This window comes from Octopus sinensis, linkage group LG14 (genome assembly GCF_006345805.1).
Source record: "Octopus sinensis linkage group LG14, ASM634580v1, whole genome shotgun sequence".
Classification (NCBI taxonomy): Eukaryota; Metazoa; Mollusca; class Cephalopoda; order Octopoda; family Octopodidae; genus Octopus; species Octopus sinensis.
Genome location: NC_043010.1, coordinates 37,483,765 through 37,502,938, shown reverse-complemented (window position 1 = coordinate 37,502,938; position 19,174 = coordinate 37,483,765). Strand labels below are relative to the sequence as shown.

Here is a 19,174-nt window from a genome sequence, read left to right as displayed (position 1 = left end):
GGTGAATGGGCATAATTGTTAGCAAACTGGACAAAAGGCTTAGTGGCATTTTGTCTGTCTTTACATTCTGAGTTCAAATTCCATCATAGTCAACTTTACATTTCGTCATTTTGGGGTCAATAAAATAAGTACCAGTGTAGCAGTGGGTTCGATGTAATCAACTAGCCACCACTTCCAAAATTTCTGGCCTTGTAGTGCCTATAGTAGAAAGGATTGTTATTTTTATGATCACAGCTTACATTTTTTTCTAATATCTCAAATACTTTATTTCCAGTGTCTGATTTCATGTGAGAGAGATGTAGCTGCTGGTTTATTTATCACTACTATACTGTTACAGGTAAGCAGAGATTTTTGTTACAAATTGTATCATCTTAGATCGTAAATTATAGAATCTGATTTGAAGAGTAATCAATAACTCGCTTGCCAAGTAATAAATATGTTGTTCAATCCTTTAGTATTTAAGCAGGATGTGTCGGGCCAAGATATTCTACACATCTTATGTTGAAACTGGCCAGATTCAACCTCTCACACTTACCTTACAATGTCATTTTAAAAATTAAACAATCACATTATCGAAATCTCAAAGCTATGAGATAATGCATGATTAATTAAAAGCAGTCTGAATAATTAAGCATTGTGTTTCAGAGTAATCTGAATGCTAAAAGATTAAATCTCGTTAGAGGATCTGGTTGTTTATGTCAATTTGCCGATTATAGCATCTTTTCTGATTGGTCTATGTTCTCTCTGTTCTTGCAGTGTGTCTCCATGTCTAAAAGATATATACCAGAGGTCATGAACTTCCTCTATGCTGTCCTTACTTTAGCCACTGTTGAACCCTCAAATACCAGTAAGTCTTTATTTTTATTTTTGTCTTAACCTTTGTCACAGTTGACAATAATGCTGCTATACCAGTCAATGGGTATGACACCTCCTTGGGAACCTGCTTAACTCTGTGGGTAACTAGGCCATATCCTAGTCCACCAGATATTTTAAGCATCTCAGCAGTAATTCCTGGTGAGCCAGTGGCTTTTCCTGTCTTCACATCCTTAATTGCTTTATCTATCAAACTGCTGTCAACTAGGATAGCTGGTCCCTCTGTTGGGTCCACATTAAAAAGACTCTCCTTCTCCCATGCATTCTCCATGTTTAGCAGCCTTTCATAGAGGCATTTTCAAGCCGCTTTCTTTGAAGAATCACTAAGAACAAACTTCTCTCCTGCTACAGTACGATTTTCTCTGACACATTGTCTTGCATTCCACAATTCATATGTCGGTTACATCAACCCCAGTGTTTCACTGGTACTTAATTTATTGACCCTGAAAGGATGAAAGGCAAAGTCAACCTCAGCAGAATTTGAACTCAAAAGTAGCGACAGGTGAAATACCACTAAGCATGTCCTCTGGCATGCTAACGATTCTGCTAGGTTTGGCTTTTTTTTTTTTAACCTGTCAATTAGATTGACCCCCATATGCAACTGGTACGTAATTTATCAACCCCGAAAGGATGAACGGCAAAGTCAACCTCAGAGGGATTTGAACTCAGAACATAGTGGCAGACGAAATACTGCTAAGCATTTCGCCTGGCATGCTAACAAATCTGCCACCTTACCACTTTTATAATAATAATAATAATAATGAATGACACCATTAATGATTATCTGTCTGTTTCTCTCTTTTTACAGAGTCTGTGGTGTTCCTGCCACCTTTCCAAATATCTACCTGTCCACAGGGTCTTTTACGGATCAGTGAACAGGCGCAAAGGTAAATATAGCCCTAGTTTCAAGTTTTGAGTCTCTTTTATCTTTTATTTGTTTCAGTCATTGGACTATGGCCATGCTGGGGCACGGCTTTGAAGGGTTTAGTCATTAAAATTGACCCCAGGACCTCTTTTTTTTTAATGCTTGGTATTTATCACAAAGGAGATGATTAAAGATTGCAACAAGTAGAAAATTACTGATTTTGAAATCAACTTATCCAGCTGGTTCCAATATGGAACACTAAATATAAAATGATGGTGGCATACATCACATAAGTCTGTTAAGAAATATCTTTTACTTGTTTCAGTTATTAGATTTTGACCATGCTGGGGTTTTTTTTTTTTTTTTTTTTTAGTTGAACAAATCGACCGCAAGAATTATTCTTTTAAAGCCTGGTACTTATTCTATCGGTCTCTTTTGCTGAACTGCTAAGTTACAGAGATGTAAACACACAACGCCAGTTGTCAAGCAATGATGGAAGACAAACACAGATATAAAGACACACATACATAAATATAGATATATATATATATACAACAGGCTTCTTTCAGTTTCTGTCTACCAAATCCACTCACAAGGCTTTGGTTTACTCGAGGCTATAGCAGAAGATGCTTGCCCATGGTGCCTGGCAGCTCGACTGAACACAGAACCACATGGTTGGGAAGCAAGCTTCTTACTACAGAGCCATGCCTGTATGATCCGCTGGACGTGTAATGTCAGTGTGCATGCACGACAGAGTGTAAGTGCCCTGAAAGAAATGTTGGACATAAGAAGCATCAGATGTGGCGTGCAGGAGAGACGTTTGCGTTGGTATGATCATGTACTACAAATGGATGAGGAGAGCTGTGTGAAGAAGTGCTACTCCCAAACAGTTGAAGGAATCTGGGGTAGAGGTAGACCCAGGAAGACATGGGATGAGGTGGTCAAGCATGACTTTTGAACATTGGGCCTCACAGAGGCAATGACGAAAGACAGACCTCTGGAGATATGCTGTGACTGCGAAGACCCAACAAACGAAGTGAGTTCATGGCTCGCAGGACGGCCTGCTGTGCTTACCTTGGATCGTAGAGCAACCTGCTGTGCTTGAGGAGATCTATTGAGTCAAGTACATCAACATCAAAATAAAAATCAAATGGAAATTGTAGTTGTGATACTTGTGCCGGTGGCACGTAAAAAGCACCATCTGAACATGGATGATGCCAGCACCGCCTTGACTGGCGTCTGTGCCGGTGGCATGTAAAAAGCACCAACCGATCATGTCCGTTTCCAGCCTCCTCTGGCTCCTGTGCCGGTGGCACATAAAAAGCACCCACTACACTCATGGAGTGGTTGGCGTTAGGAAGGGCATCCAGCTGTAGAAACACTGCTAGATCAGACTGGAGCCTGGTGCAGCCCCCTGGCTTCCCAGACCCCAGTCTAACCGTCCAACCCATGCTAGCATGGAAAACGGACGTTGAACGATGGTGGTAGTGGTGTGGGTGTAAGTTGAAGGAGCTATCATTGTTATTTCTAGCATGTCGAGCAAACCACATAGAGGTTCCCTCATTGGTTCATACACTGTCTTGTATTTGCTGTGTTTCAAATCATTAAATAGTTTTGTTTGAATTTCTTTGTGTCTTCTTTAGTGAAAACGTGAAACCATTGAAGTTGAGCTGGCTGTTGATCAGGGACAGCAATCAAACGACAAAGACTACGAAAAACAAAAGCAAGAAGAGTGAAGATAACAATGACAGTGATGACAAGGATGATGGTAAAGACGAAGATGACCTCATCAACAAGCTGGAAGACACAACATCATTAGACTGCAACGAATTTAGGTAAAGTCTTTCAACTCTTTTTTTTTTTCTTACTATCAATACTGTCTGTCTTCTTTGTTGTCAGTTTAATATGGGTTATTTCATTTTGTGTTCCTATGTTTGTGTTGTTGTTGTTTATCCTCATGTGAAATCCAATAAAATCACTTCCAACCATGACCACCAGCATATTATATCTCAGGCTACATTTATCTAGCACGACATTCCTGTTACTGAGACAGGAGGATATGATTTGAGGGAGACTTGGCTGCTATTTCTAGTTGATCAAACAAGCACCCAGAAGCTCCCTCTTGTCTTCATTATCTCCAAAAACAGCAGCATTCTTCCACCTTTTCTGCTCTATGTATCTCATCTGAAAGGATTAATGCCCTAAGATACGAGGGGCGTTCAATAAGTAATGCCCCTGACCCACTTCCCATAGCAGTAGAGCAACGAAACTTGGCACAGTTATTAATCTTTTTCTATATAGGAACCACCCAGAGTTACGCATTTCTCCCATTGTTTGATGCAGCTCTGGAGACCGTTTTTGTAGAAGACCCCAGCTTGGTTCTCCAACCACGACGTGACTTCAGAAATCAAGGCTGCATCATCTGGGAAATGCTTTCCTTTCAAAAACAACTTCATGGCTGGTAAGAGGTGAAAATCAGAGGGTGCAAGGTCAGGAGAGTAGGGGGATGGGGGACGAGTTCATAGCCGCACGCCTGTGCTTCTGATCTGTCGACACGCAAGTTGTGGACCGGAGCGTTGTCCTGCAGGAGGAGGATGCCTTTGCTGATCTTGCCCCGCTTCTTGATTTTGATAGCTTCTCTTAATTTCCTCAAAAGTGAAGCATAATAGGCTCCTGTAATTGTGGTACCCTTTGCCAGGAAATCTGTCATCACTACTCCGTCCTGGTCCCAGAAGACTGTGAGCATGAGCTTGCCAGCAGAGGGCAGCACCCTTGCCTTCTTTGGAGGAGGTGAGTCACGGTGCTTCCGCTGCATTGACTGGGCTTTGGTCTCTGGATCATAGTGATGGACCCAGGTTTCATCCTGTGTAATCTGTCTTTTGAAAAAATTTGACTCATCTTCTTGACACATCTCCAAATTCATCCTCAAGCACTCGACGCATTCTTACTTCTGGAAAGGTGTGAGCAACCTGGGAATCCATCTGGCAGACACCTTTAGCATATGCAAATGGTCATGAATGATAGTTTCCACAGACCCGATACTAATCTTGACCTCATGGGCTATTTGGCGAATAGTTATGCGTTGATCTTCCAAAATGGCAGCCTCAACTTGACGGACAGATGCTTTATCAATGGCAGAAGCGGGGCGACCAGATCTGGGAGCTGTTTCCACAGAGTTCCGACCATGTTTGAATTCACGATGCCAGCGTTTTACAAGGTCATATGATGAGGCATCATCACCATAAGTTACTTTCATTTCATCAAAAGTCTCTCGTGGTGTGTGTCCTTTCAAATACAAAAACCGGATCACTGCTCGACACTCAACAGGCTCCATTTCACACTTGACTCAGTTCAAACACCTGTAAATCAGAAACCACATTTAGTTCAGAGCTGTAATTTGCCACTTAATCTATAGAGATATAAATAATTGCACATGCAAAATTTCAGCTAGATCAAACAACTGCAAGTGGGTCAGAGGCATTACTTATTGAACGCCCCTCGTATGTGCAAGAAGATATTGCAAATCCACGAGCCTTTATCCAACAGCTTATCTTCATTCAAAGGTTATATCAACCCCTTTGGATTATGTACATCCAGTTATCCTTTATAAAGAACTTGCTTCAAGTATTGTTTCAGTATTCTGCATACAAGATTCTATCTGCTTCTCAGAACTAATTTCCTTGTGTTTGATTGCTTTGGATATGGAACCCTTCTCCGTGTCAGTTTCAAAAGTCTCTCCAATGAAGGAGCATCTATGCAGTCAAATTGCTAGTAATAGCAGCCAAATCTCCCTTGAATGTGGAGGGAGACTTTGGATAAGTCATCATCATCATCATCATTGCTTTACTGTTTGCATTTTCAATGCTTGTTGAAGCAGATTTTCTATGGTCAGCTGCCCCTTTTGTTGCCAACCTTTACCTGTTCCCAAGTGAGATAATATTTCTCCTTAGGTACACATGTATCTGTGTGTGGATTTGTGTCTCCTTATCTTGTAAGCTTATGTCACCGTTAATCAAGCAGTCTTTAATTTCCAATCTTTTGTGGACAAAAGGAAAAGAACCTGTCTAGCCAAGGGGAAATATTACCTTACTTGGAAATAGGCAAGGGTTCACAAAAGGAGTGGAATCAGGCCATAGAAAATCTGTCTCACTGAATTCTGCGTGACCCATGCAAGCATGGAAAAGTGGATGAAACGACAACAATGGTGATGGTGGTGGTTGTAGTGATGATGATAATGACAATCACACACTCACACACGCATACATTTATGTGTATGTGTGTGTGTGTGTGTATGGATCCATGCATGTCTTTGTGTTTGTGTCTCACTATTTGACAGCCAGTATTGATTTGTTTTCTGTCCCTGTAACTTAGCACTTTGTCAAAAAGAGAGCAATAGAATAAGTGCTAAACTTAAAAATTAGTTCTGGGGCCAATTTCATAGAGTAAAAACATCAAGGTAATGCTCCAGTATGGCCGCCTCAGTCCACTGATTGAAACACCTCATTATACTATAGTATACTGTATCACATACTATTGCACAATACCAGGAGGAGACCCCCTTCGGTCATGAATGACCGTGGGATTGCGCCTAGAAAGTTACCCTCCGAGGCACAAGTCAGGGCAAGATTGTTTATGGAAGACCAGCAGCTGCCCATGCATACCAGCCTCCCCTCTCCACACCACCAATGTTATCCAAGAGAAAGACAGAGGGGCCGATACAGCTTGGCACCAGTGATGTCACAACTCATTTCATCAGCTGAGTTAACCAGAGCAATGTGAAGTAAAGTGTCTTGCTCAAATACACAACACACAGCCTGGTCCAGGAGTCAAACTCACAACCTCGCGATCATAAGCTCTACGCTCTAACCACTGAGCCATGTGCCTTCACTGCACTATACTGTGCGGTGTTATACTACGAAGTGATATCAAAAAGTTCCTGTGCTAGTTTTGTAGCACACCAACAGATGGCAGCACTTGGCTGTATGTGCATTGAGAGCTAGCGAATGCGACTGGATCTGTGGAGCATGAAGAATTAGATTCTTCACAACAACAATGCACCCTGTCACCGAACTTTCTGAAATTTCCAAATACCATCAAGACAACCCTTGCTCCCCTACCCCACAAAAATATAGTGAAATTTTTTTTTTGTGGGGGGTCTTCATCTTTATAAATCAGAAAATGAAATAGATTTTGTATCCGTATACAGTAATCCCTTGACTATCGCAGGTGTTACGTTCCAAAAACCCCCTGCGATAGGTGAAAATCCACAAAGTAGATACAGTACTTTACTGTATATATTTTTATTACTTTGTAATTGTATATATTTATTTTGTTATAAATGCAAACCAACACCATGGAGGAATTGGCATTAATAAACCACGACAGGTGAACGGTGATATGGGAAGGGATCACAGTACTTCTTTCTTTGTTATAGAGTTGGATAAGTCTAACCCTTTGGCATTCAGATTACTCTGTCTCGTGCATTACCTTGTAGCTTTGAGATTCCGATGATATGATCGTTTAATTTCTACAATGACATTGTAGGGTAGGTGTGAGAGGCCAGGTATCAACATTTAGTGTCTGTTTTCCATGCTGGCATTGGTTAGATGGTTTGACTGAAACTGGTAAGCCAGGTTCCAGTCTGATTTGGTGTGGTTTCTACAGCTGGATACCCTTCCTAACACCAATCACTCCAACAGTGTAGTGGGTGCCTTTTACATGTCACCGACATGGATACCTTTCACATGTCACCAGCACGGGTGCATTTTATGTGTGACCAGCACGGATGCCTTTTATGTGTGACCAGCATGGGTGCCTTTTATGTGTGACCAGCATGGGTGCCTTTTATGTGCCACCAGCAGAGGTGCCTTTTATGTGTCACCTGCACAGGTGCCTTTTATGTGTCACCAGCACAGGCGCCTTTTATGTGTCACCAGCACAGGTGCCTTTTATGTGTCATGGGCACTGGCCACAGCTACGCTTTCACTTGGCTTGAGGAGTCTTCTCAAGCACAGAAAATTGCCAATGGTCTTGATCATTTCTCATCACTTCCGTGAGACCCAACATTCCAAGATCATGCTTCACCACCTCATCCCATGTCTTCCTGGGTCTACCTCTCCCACAAGTTACCTCCACAGTTAGAGATCAAATACCAAAGAGTTAATAAAAAAACAGTTGGAGACCATCTTAATAGTATGAAATATGGCAGTGTCTGCCACTTTTAATTCTTTTACCAACTTTCCCTCCACTTTTTTCTATGAAAAACAATGCAATATAGTGCAATACACTGCTATAAAATACCTAATATCAAGAAACAAAGTACTGTACCACTGTATACCATGCTGTAGTACCACACCAAACCATACTCTCTTACACCATACTGCTCTGTACAGTATCATGCCTCTCCATACCACCCTATGCTACAACACTATGGCAGATATCATACCACACTGAACCACTCTATGCTGCAGTTTTGTATAGACTGGTATGGAGTGGCATTTACTGTTGGCAGTTATAGTGTTTTACTGTACAGTATGGAACAATGGTATATATTGTCTGATGTAGTATAGTGTAGTGCAATAACAAAGTGTAGCATACCATGGCATAAGTGGTACTATGGTATAACCTGGAACAGTAAGGCTTGTTGTCTGGTGTGATACAGTAGTGTGTGGATAAAGTGCAGTTTTGTATAGACTGGTATGGAGTGGCATTTGCTGTTGTCTGGTATAATGTCTTACTGTACAGTATGGAGCAGTGGTATACATTGTCTGGTGTAGTATAGTGTAGTGCAATAACGACGTGTAGCACAGCATGGCATAGAGTGGTACTGTAGTATAAGGTGGCATGGAATCGTATACTATGGTATATGACTCCATGCCATGCTATACCACACTTCGTTGGGGCAAAGAGTGGTACTGTAGTACAAGGTGGCATGGAGTCATATATTATGGTATATGACCCCATGCCACCTTCAGTACCACACTATACCCTAACGAAGTGTGGCATAGCATGGCATGGAGTCATATACTATAGTATATGACTCCATGCCACCTTGTACTACAGTACCACTCTTTGCCCCAACGAAGTGTGGTATAGCATGGCATGGAGTCATATACCATAGTATACGATTCCATGCCACCTTATACTACAGTACAATTCTATGCCATGCTGTGCTACACTTTGTTATTGCACTACACTATACTACATCAGACAATATATACCTATTTCTTTACTCCCAACAAGGGGCTACACACAGAGGGAACAAACAAGGACAGACAAACGGATTAAGTCAATTATATCGACCCCAGTGCATAACTGGTACTTGTTTAATCGACCCCGAAAGGATAAAAGGCAAAGTCGACCTCGGTGGGATTTGAACTCAGAATGCAACGGCGGGCGAAATACCACAAAGCATACTGTACTGTAAGACATTATACCAGACGACAGCAAATGCCACTCCGTACCAGTCTATACAAAACTGCACTTTATCCATACAATACTGTATCACACCAGACAACAAGCCTCACTGTTCCATGTTATACACTAGACCAGATAACAGCAAACATCACTCTATACAGCACTACACTTCAATAATACTAATAGTATAGTGTACCTCACTATATTATCAAAACTGTGATCTAGCGATCATCAGTGCAACACCTTGTCCACTAGGCCATACCCCTTTGTATATGCTGTACTGTATACACTATTGTATTGCATAGTACTATGTAGTACAACACTGTATTGTACTACTATAACAAGGGTGTCTCTATGTTGTCACATTACTATATTGCACCACATCAGACTATAAATACTACTGTGCCATATACTGTGGTGATACACTACACCAGACAATTGCACTATTCTCTTCCACACCAGGTAACAAGCCACACTGCTCCATATTATATTGTAGTATACTACACCAGATAATAGTAAACACCACCATGCCTCAACACTGTCACTCCACTACTGCACTACAGCATACTATTTATATAATGTATGGTACCACTCTAGATAACAGTAAATACCACTCCATACAGTACTACACTTAACTAAACAGTACCATGACACAATACTCTGTTGCACTGCAACATGCCATTTATATACTGCATGGTACCACTCCAGATAATAGCATACACCACTGCATACTGTACTACACTTCACTAATCAGCACCATGCTTCAACGCTCCGTTGCCGCATAACTTGATTACAACACAACATTATATACTGCATGGTACCACTCCAGATAACAGCAAACACCACTCCATTTTTGGGTGCCATACCACAACACTCCATTCCACATTTACAACACACACCACACCGCACTGCTCTATACAGCATACCACCACTCCAGACATCAAATAGTATGGCTCCAGTAATACACAGTAATAAATACACTAGACCATACAATGGCAAACACCACTCCATACCACATTTTGTTGTGCAGTACCATAAACACACCATTCTATGTCACACAGAATTGCACCAGTGCCACACTGTTCTATACTACACAACAGTACTAACATCAAAACTACACACTCCACCCTACCCTATCCTACCCGCTCTCCCCCCTTTTATTTTATATTTTCCAATTACCATGGCAACAACTATTATCTGAAGGAACTGTGAATAAGTCCAATTAAAAAATCAATAGTGAGTCTAAAAACACTCGAGCTATATTATAATGTATTCTCTCCTGATATCATAACACTGGCTTGCTGGCTTTTGTCTCTGTCTGTCTGTCTGTCAGTCAGTCAGTCGGTCGGTTGGTCGGTGGGCTGGTGTGTGTGTGGTGGGGAAAGTGGAGCTGGAGAATTTGTTGTTGACGATGGAATGGGGGTGGGGGAGATAGCAGTGATGGCGGTAGGGGTGGTAACAGTGATTCTGTGTCTTTGACTGACATCTTAATTTTGAGTGAGCCTGTCACAATATATTTGTCATATATATATATATATATATATATATATATACATACACACACACACACACATTCACACACACACACAGAGGTTGGGTGTAGTGTATGTGAACATATGGTGCATGTATATCTATGTGTGAAAATGTATGTGTGTGTATGTGGAAGGAGCTTTTAATTCCATATGTTTGTGTGTATATGTAAATGTGTGTGTGTGTGTGTGTGTGCATCAACATTGTTGTTTTAGCTTCTATTTTTTCCATGCTTGTAAGAATCAGGCATAATTCATTAAGGTAGATTTTCTATGGCTGAATGCTCTACCTGTCACCAACCCTCATCTTTTTCATGGAGGATTATAAAAGAGGATCATTGCTTGATGCCTGTTCTCAGATATCATGCACTATCAAGACAAGTTATATGTGTCATGGCTGTGTGGCTAAGAAAGCTTACTTTTAAACCATGTGGTTCCAGGTTCAGTCCTACTCCATTGCTATGTGGCACCTTGGGTGTGTGTTGGCTACTATAGCCTTGGACTGCCCAAAGCCTTGTCAGTAGACAGAAACTGAAAGAAGCTTAAAGGCGGCAAGCTGGCAGAAACGTTAGCACGCTGGGCAAAATACTTAGCGATATTTCATCTGTCTTTACGTTCTGAGTTCAAATTTTAGACATTGGAGAGGCACTTCATCAGACCTGCATCAAAGATGTGCTATTACATTGTGCATCCTTCAGGCAAAAAAAGCCATCATGCATGTGTGTGTGTGTGTATATATATATTGGGAGAATTCACAAAAAAAAACAAAAGACAAAGACAGGTGGTGTAGACAACAAACAGATGTATTAGTATAACACTTGGGAAATGAAAAAGTCTTTAACATTTCGAGCCTACGCTCTTCCACAGGAAGGAACACGGAAAGAAAGAAGGAGAGAAAATAAAGAATGTGTAGTGGCTAGATATACACATGATGACTTTTTTCAGTTTCTGTCTCTGAAATTCGCTCAATAGGCTTTTGTTGTCCCCCAAGGCTAGAGTTGGAGACATTTGCCCAACAGGCACAGATATGGCTATGTTTCACAGCATCATGTTTCAGGTTTAACCCCACTGTGTGGTACCTTAGGCGGACTCTTTGGAGTGGATTTGAATTTTCCAGGAGCCAGTTCATTGAGTTCAAACCTGTTCATTTCTGCCCTGATGGTCATATTTATTTTTACTGTATTTCTAGTTAAGGATTTTTTAGGGTTGAAATATTTAAAAATAAATTATGATAAACCCTGATGTATTCCAGCAACTGCATTGTTAACCTGGCTTAAAAATTTGTGTTTGATTTACACGGAAACTGAAAGAAGCCTCTTTTGTACATGTATATATGTTTGTGTGTGTGCACACACATACATATTAGAGTATTTTTTTATTCTTTTACTTGTTTCAGCCATTTGACTGTGGTCATGCTGGAGCACCGTCTTGATAGGTTTTTTTTTTTTTAGTTGAACAAATCAACCCCAGAAATTATTCTTTTAAAGCCTAGTTCTTATTCTATTGGTCTCTTTTGCTGAACTCCTCATTTATGGTGATGTAAACACACCAACACCAGTTATCAAGCAGTAATCGAGAGGGACAAACAGACACAAAAACACTTACATATAGATATATACATATGTGTGTATATATATATATATATATATATATATATATATATATATATATATATATATATATATATATATATATATATGACAGGCTTCTTTCAGTTTCTCTCTACCAAATCTACTCACAAGCTTTTGGTTGGCCTGAGGCTCTAATAAAAGGTATTTGCCTAAAGTGCCACGTAATGGAACTGAACCTAGAACCATGTGGTTGAGAAGCAAGCTTTGTACCACACCAGCCACACCTGTTAGCATGAAACATTGTTACAAAAAATAATACAAATCAATGGTTTATATTTTTACCTTGGATTTCAATATTTCGGGGTTAAGATCCCTTCTTCACAACAACATTTCTCTGAAAATTTCCTGAAGAAGGGTTCTTAACTCCGAAATATTGAAATACAAGGTTGTTTGTTCCTTCTTGAGCCATGCCTGGCTCATAAGGGCTGGTTTCCTTGGCGTATAGGTTCCCCACCTGGACAGGGTGCCGGTCCATCGCAGGTGAGCTGCAAGATGTAGGAGGAAAGAGTGAGAGAAAGTTGTGGCGAAAGAGTCAGCAAAAGTTCGCCATTACCTTCTGCCGGAACCGCATGGAGCTTAGGTGTTTTGCTCATAAACACACACATTGCCCGGTCTGAGATTCGAACCTGCGATCCCTCGACCACAAGTCTGTTGCTCTAACCACTAGGCCATGTGCCTCCACAAAATACAAAGTAAACGTACAAAATATCAATTTGTATTATTTCTTATAACTTTCATTGTTTTACTTTAAAAAAAGAAAAAAAAATTAGAAGCACACACACACACATGTATTTATATGTATATATGTATGTGTTATGTATGTATGCATTTATATGTGTATGTATCATTTTATTCAGGTTGAGTGCCATACATGTTGCAGTGGGTTTGCTCCAGGAGTTCTGTACATTGTATTCTAGTCTTCCAAGTTTTGCTGCAATTTTCCAACCAATTACCACTCAGCTCAATAAGCTTCCTACAGATAAATATCCACCAGTAATTCAGGTAACTCCTTTTTCTTTCTTTCTTCATTTCTTTTCTCTCTCTCTCTCTCTCTCCTTTTTTCCACAGGTACATAAAATGGCTCTAATTGCAATTTTTCTCACGATTTATTCATAAAAGATGTAAAATAAAGAATAAGCAATTCAGTAATGATTGAACATTTTGTAATTCAAATAAATGAACATAAGGCGGTACTCCAGCATGGCCGCAGTCAAAACTCAACCTGGTGTATCTTTTATCAGTCATCAGACTGACCATGCTGGGGCACTGCCTTGAACACTTTTTTCATTTGAACGAATCATCCCCAGTACTAATTTTTTTGAGGCCTGGTGCTTGTTTTATCAATTCCCTTTTGCCGAACTGATACATCATGGGGACAGAAACAAACCAACACTGTCAAGTGGTGGCAGGGAACAAACACAGACACACACACACACACACATATATATATAATAGGTGTGATTAGATGGTTAAGAAGTTTGCTCCTCAAGTGTGCAGCTCACCCCACTCCACCTCATCCACTGTGTGGCACCTTGGGCTGATGAATACCCACGAGTAAGTTTGGTAAGACTGGAATTGTACAAAGATTTGTTTGTGAGTATATATGTATGTTTGTTTGTGTGTGTGTGCGTGCATGCATGTATATATATCAGAGAGAGGGAGAGATGGTGTGTGTGTGACAATATGTGTGTTTCTGTGCGGATGTTCAGGTTTTTGTGCCTTGCATGGGAAGTGTATTGAGCTATTGGGTTGTCCAGAAAGTTCATGCCGATTTATAGTCGCTTACCTTTCGACTTATTTTAGAACATAGTTGAGTCCATAAAATAGGATTTGACTACACCTCCATTTAGAGCACAGTTTAAGCTATCTTTTCGTGGAAGAAGATTTATGTTCCTATAACCTGTGTTAATTTTGTAACCCTTTAAAATGGAAGATAAAGAAAGTTCATTTTCGGCACTTGATGCTTTGGGAACCAGACAAAAATTGCTGCAGCTCGGCTGGGATGTGTTACCCCACCCTCCATATTCACCAGATATTGCTCCTTCAGATTTCCACTTATTCAGGTCTCTGTAGAATAGTCTTAATGGTAAAAATTTCAATTCATTGGATGACGTAAAAAGATACCTTGATGAATTCTTTGCCATGAAACCACCTCAATTCTGGGAAGGGGGTATTTTTAAGTTAAAGGAAAGATGGAGATGCATTGTGTAACAAAATGGTTCATATTTGGTTAATTAAAAATGTAATGGCAAGTATTTATTGACCTTTTTCTTTCCTTTAAAAATCGGCACAAACTTTCCGGACAACCCAATACATACAAAAGATGAACTTCGTTGACAATTCTCTGCCTGCAAATTGTCGTCTAGTTCTGTGCTTTTGAAGATATAATTAGAATGAAAAACTTCTAACTTGAAAAGCAGGTAAATATTAGCAACAGGAAGGGGTCCAGCTGTAAATCAAATGCCTCAGTAATATGTACTCATCTAACTCATACTAGCATGGAAAAATAAATGAATGATGCTTTATTTTTATGCGTCTTTCTTCCTTCCTTGAGCCTTCAATTTCTGTTGGAGTCATAGATGTGAGGGTATGTCTTGGGTATTTTAATCTTCCCACATCAAACCAAACACAACTGGTTTCTTCCAGAGAGAGAGAGAGAGAGAGAAGAAAGAGTCGGAAGAAATGACACTAGTTCTTTATTTATTGAACACAAAATATGAAATGTAAACTTGACTTCAACAGGATTCGAACTCCAAGTGCTAGGAGCTAAAACAAATACTGCAGTAAGGCATTTGATCTGACATTTTCGCAATTCTGCCAGCTCACTACATGGTGTTTGTATGTGTGTGTGTGCATGTGTTGAGTGAGTGAGAGAGAAAGTGTGAGTTTGTGTTTGTATGTAGGGGTACTGAAAAGTTTCTGGCTTTAAGGGTATCATGAAAGGCCTGGTTAAAGGCCCAAACTTCCGAGAGTTCTTTTACAGGACTAAAAAAAACTGAAGGACCGCAGTAAGTGTGTGAACCTGAGAGGAGAATATGTTGAATAAAATCATAATTGGCCGTTTAACATTTGAATTTCTGTGTTGATTGTATTGCATATATCTTCACATAGTTTTGAATCAATACTGCATTTTCTCGCAGCTTTGAAATTTCGATGATGTGAATGTCTATTTTTAGAACAAAATTGTCTGGTAAGTGTGACAGGCTTGATCTGGTCAGTTTGAACAGAAAACAAGTAGAATATTTGGAGTGGATATGGTCACTTTGAATGCTAAAGGTTTAACTGATCCTCCTGCGTTTTCTTTGACCAAAAGCCAGGAACTTGTGTGTGTGTGTATATATATATATTTCTTTATTGCCCACAAGGGGTTAAACATAGAGGAGACAAACAAAGACAGACAAAGGGATTAAGTCGATTACATCGACCCCAGTGCGTAACTGGTACTTTATTTATTTATCGACCCCGAAAGGATGAAAGGCAAAGTTGACCACAATGTGTGTGTGTGTGTGTGTGTGTGTGTGTGTATACACACATACACACATATGTATAAATGAGAGGGTGATGAAAAGTTCCTGGCTTTTAAGGGTATCGTAAAAAGCCTGCTTGGAAGCCCAACTTTCTGAGGTCTTTTACAGGGCTTAGAAAAACTGAAGGACCACTGCAGTAAGTGTATGAATCTGAGAGGGAAATATGCTGAATAAAATCATAATTAACTGATCCTCCTGTATTTTCTTTTACCCAAAGCCAGGAACTTTTCAACCCCCCCTCCCCGTATGCATACAGTTTGTTTGTTGGAGGCAAAAAGATTTCTCCTTCCCACAATTCATTGGATTGCTAAGGTACCACTGGAAACTTCATTCTTCATTCTGTGTAATTTCAATCATGTCAGCCTGTCAGAAACCCTCTTTCTCTTCATCCCCCCCCTAGCTCTCTCACTATCTCTTTCTCTCTCTCTCTGTCTCTCTTAATTTACTCTTCCTATCCTTCTCATCCTTTTCTTTCTCCCTCCTGTCCCCTTCCTTGTCTCGTTACTCAATCCCCCTCTGTGTGTGTGTCTCTCTACTTCTCCCGCCTCTTACCCCTTCCTTTTTCATTTCTCTTTCTACCCACTCCTCAGTTAAAAGCACCATTCCCACACACCCCTGATTTCCTCTCTGCTACACCACCACCACCACCTCCTCCTCACCACACTTTCATCACACTGTGCCAATGACGCAACAAACACAAGCCATGATCACTAAAAAGAACAGCCAAATCTCTCCCTCATAAACACTTTTATTATCTTAAAAGAAATGCAAGGATACTCTGGAGAAGTCAGTCCTAGATAAAAGGTATGGTGGTCACAGCTGGAACATCTTTGAGCACAGATATCTCCTGCATCAGAACTGACCTGCTGACCCTACCTACCCACCCAAATTACACCTGCAACCACAACCACCGCTACCAAACCACCACCCACCACTACGACCACTGCTACCAAACCACCACCACTACCACAACCGTTGCTACCAAACTATCACAAACAAAACCACCACCACCAAACCACTTCAACTACCAAACCACCACCACCACCACAACTGCCACTACCAAACTACTATAACCACTGCTACCAAACCACCACCACAACTTCTACCATCACCACTACCACTACAGCCAACACCATAACCATAACCGCCACCACAATCACTACCACCAGGCTTCACCACCTCTACCACTGCTCCATTTAACACAATCATACCCCTCTCCTGCCATTCCACTTCACATTACTAGTGCTCCATACTGTTTTACTACCACTTAACAACCACTCCACACTGCCACCACTCCACAGTGCTGTTACTACAAATTTTTCACACTACCACCCCAACACTCGATCATCTCTACCCCTTCACAGCACCACCACCACCTCACAAATGAACAATTACTGCCTCTACTCGTTCACTAGGCCTGCAGGAAATAGCAGTCAAATCCCCCCTCCTGTTACCACCTTTCACATTTGATGATATAGTGTGATGGAATGGTCACAGCTGGAATGTCTTTTAATCTTAGATCTGCTTGACCTGGGCTGACTGACCTGGGGCAAAACAACAACAACTATCGCACTTCACTTTCACAATGCACTACACAACACCACACTACTATCATATCCACCCCACCACTACCATCAAATCATGACCACTACAGCACTAACATCAACACCACCATGGCCACACCACACTTATGACCACACTAGCACCACAACCACTGCCACCATCACCATCTCTCCCCCCGTCCCCCTCGCCACACATCCAGCAGTTTTTGATTAAGAAGGTTACAGTGACATCTAAACTGGCCAACCAGATAACAGTATGTTGTGGGTGGGTGGGCGGGTGGGCAGATAGGTAGGTGGTGTGAGTGGATGCCTAGGAAGGTGGTGGTGGTGGTGGCGATGGTGAAGATGTTGTTTGATGTGGTTGTGTTGGCAGCAGTGATGGTAGTTGGTGGTGGCGGCAGCGGCATTGTTGTTGTTGTTGTTGTTGTGGTGGTGGTGGTTTGAGTAGATGCTGAGGGAGGTGGTAATGTACTTCTAAAAGATCTGATTTTAGAATCTGCATTTGATTAATTTGGCATCATCCTTATACAGTTATGCAGACAAAACCTCCCTCCCTCCCTTTTCTCTCCTCTCCTCTCCCCCTTTCCCTCTTTCTCTCTCATCTAACAGACACACACACACACATGCACTACCAAATTGCTGTCTCCTTTAGGGATCTCTCCCTCTTCCTCTGATCCCTCTTTCAACTCTCTCATCTTTATATTGATTTTCAAATGTGAACCACACACAAACATATACATACATACATACACACACACAAACATGCAATTACAGAGGCTTACTCATGCACATACAGTCTCTCTCTCTCACATACACACACACACACATACATACACGTACATGTAGCTAAGAAATTAAACTAAGTTACTAATGTATTCTATTACTGGTATTAATATTTCTGCTTCAGTATTTTTTTTAATTATTATCGTCGTTGTTGTTTAGGCCACATTTCAGCTCTGATCAAAACTGTTCCAATGATGCCCATCCCATCTTGTTTTTCTCTTCAGACACAGAGGTACAATTGCATATAGCTAGAACCATCTTATCCAAAGTGTTCTTTCTAATTAAAGTAGTAGGACATCATTTGAGGGCAGTTTGACTGCTGTTTCTAACAGGTCAAGCAACCACTTAGGAGTTCCCTCATTGATTAATGTCTGTTGTCATCATCGTTGTTTAGCCCCAGGTCAGCCTTGATTGATCAAATATATTATCAAAGCTATTCCACCAGGACTACAAGAGACTACCATCAAACAGAGCTATGATTATATGCCTTCCAACTGTGACCATCCTGTCCTTTTCCTTAACTTACAAGACCTGGGGTTGAATTATCCAATGTATAGATGCAAACATGGTTGTATGGTAAGAAGGCGGTGAGGTGGCAGAAATGTTAGCAGGCCAGTCGGAATGCTTAGCTGTATTTCGTCTGTCTTTATGTTCTGAGTTCAAATTCTGCCGAGGTCGTCTTTGCCTTTCATTCTTTCGAGGTCGATATATTAAGTACCAGTTACGCACTGGGGTCAATGTGATCAACTTAATCCCTTTGTTTGTCCCTTCTACATTCAGCCCTTTGTGGGCAATAAAGAAATAAGAAGATTTGTTTCCCAGCCACATGGTTTCCGGTGCACAGCACCTTGGACAAGTGTCTTCTACCTAAGCCCTGGGCCAGCCAAAGCTTTGCAAGTGGACTTGGTAGATGGAAACTGAATGAAACCCATCACGTGTGTGTTTGCAAGTGTCATTGTCATGCCAATGGTGTCTTTTGTTCTCAAAC

The 19,174-nt window shown here is 40.9% G+C and overlaps 1 protein-coding gene across 4 annotated transcripts in view; it reads left to right on the top strand.

Moving 5' to 3' along the window:
- LOC115219276 (nucleolar protein 14) overlaps positions 1 to 19,174 on the top strand; it is a 54,401-nt gene that overhangs the window by 29,861 nt on the left and 5,366 nt on the right. For all 4 annotated transcript variants that reach the window (XM_036508885.1, XM_029789438.2, XM_036508884.1 and 1 more), the window contains exons 16-20: positions 275 to 337; positions 757 to 847; positions 1,682 to 1,760; positions 3,382 to 3,573; positions 13,172 to 13,316. In XM_036508885.1, the coding sequence (XP_036364778.1) occupies positions 275 to 337; positions 757 to 847; positions 1,682 to 1,760; positions 3,382 to 3,573; positions 13,172 to 13,316 (570 nt within the window). The remainder of the gene's footprint in view (positions 1 to 274; positions 338 to 756; positions 848 to 1,681; positions 1,761 to 3,381; positions 3,574 to 13,171; positions 13,317 to 19,174) is intronic.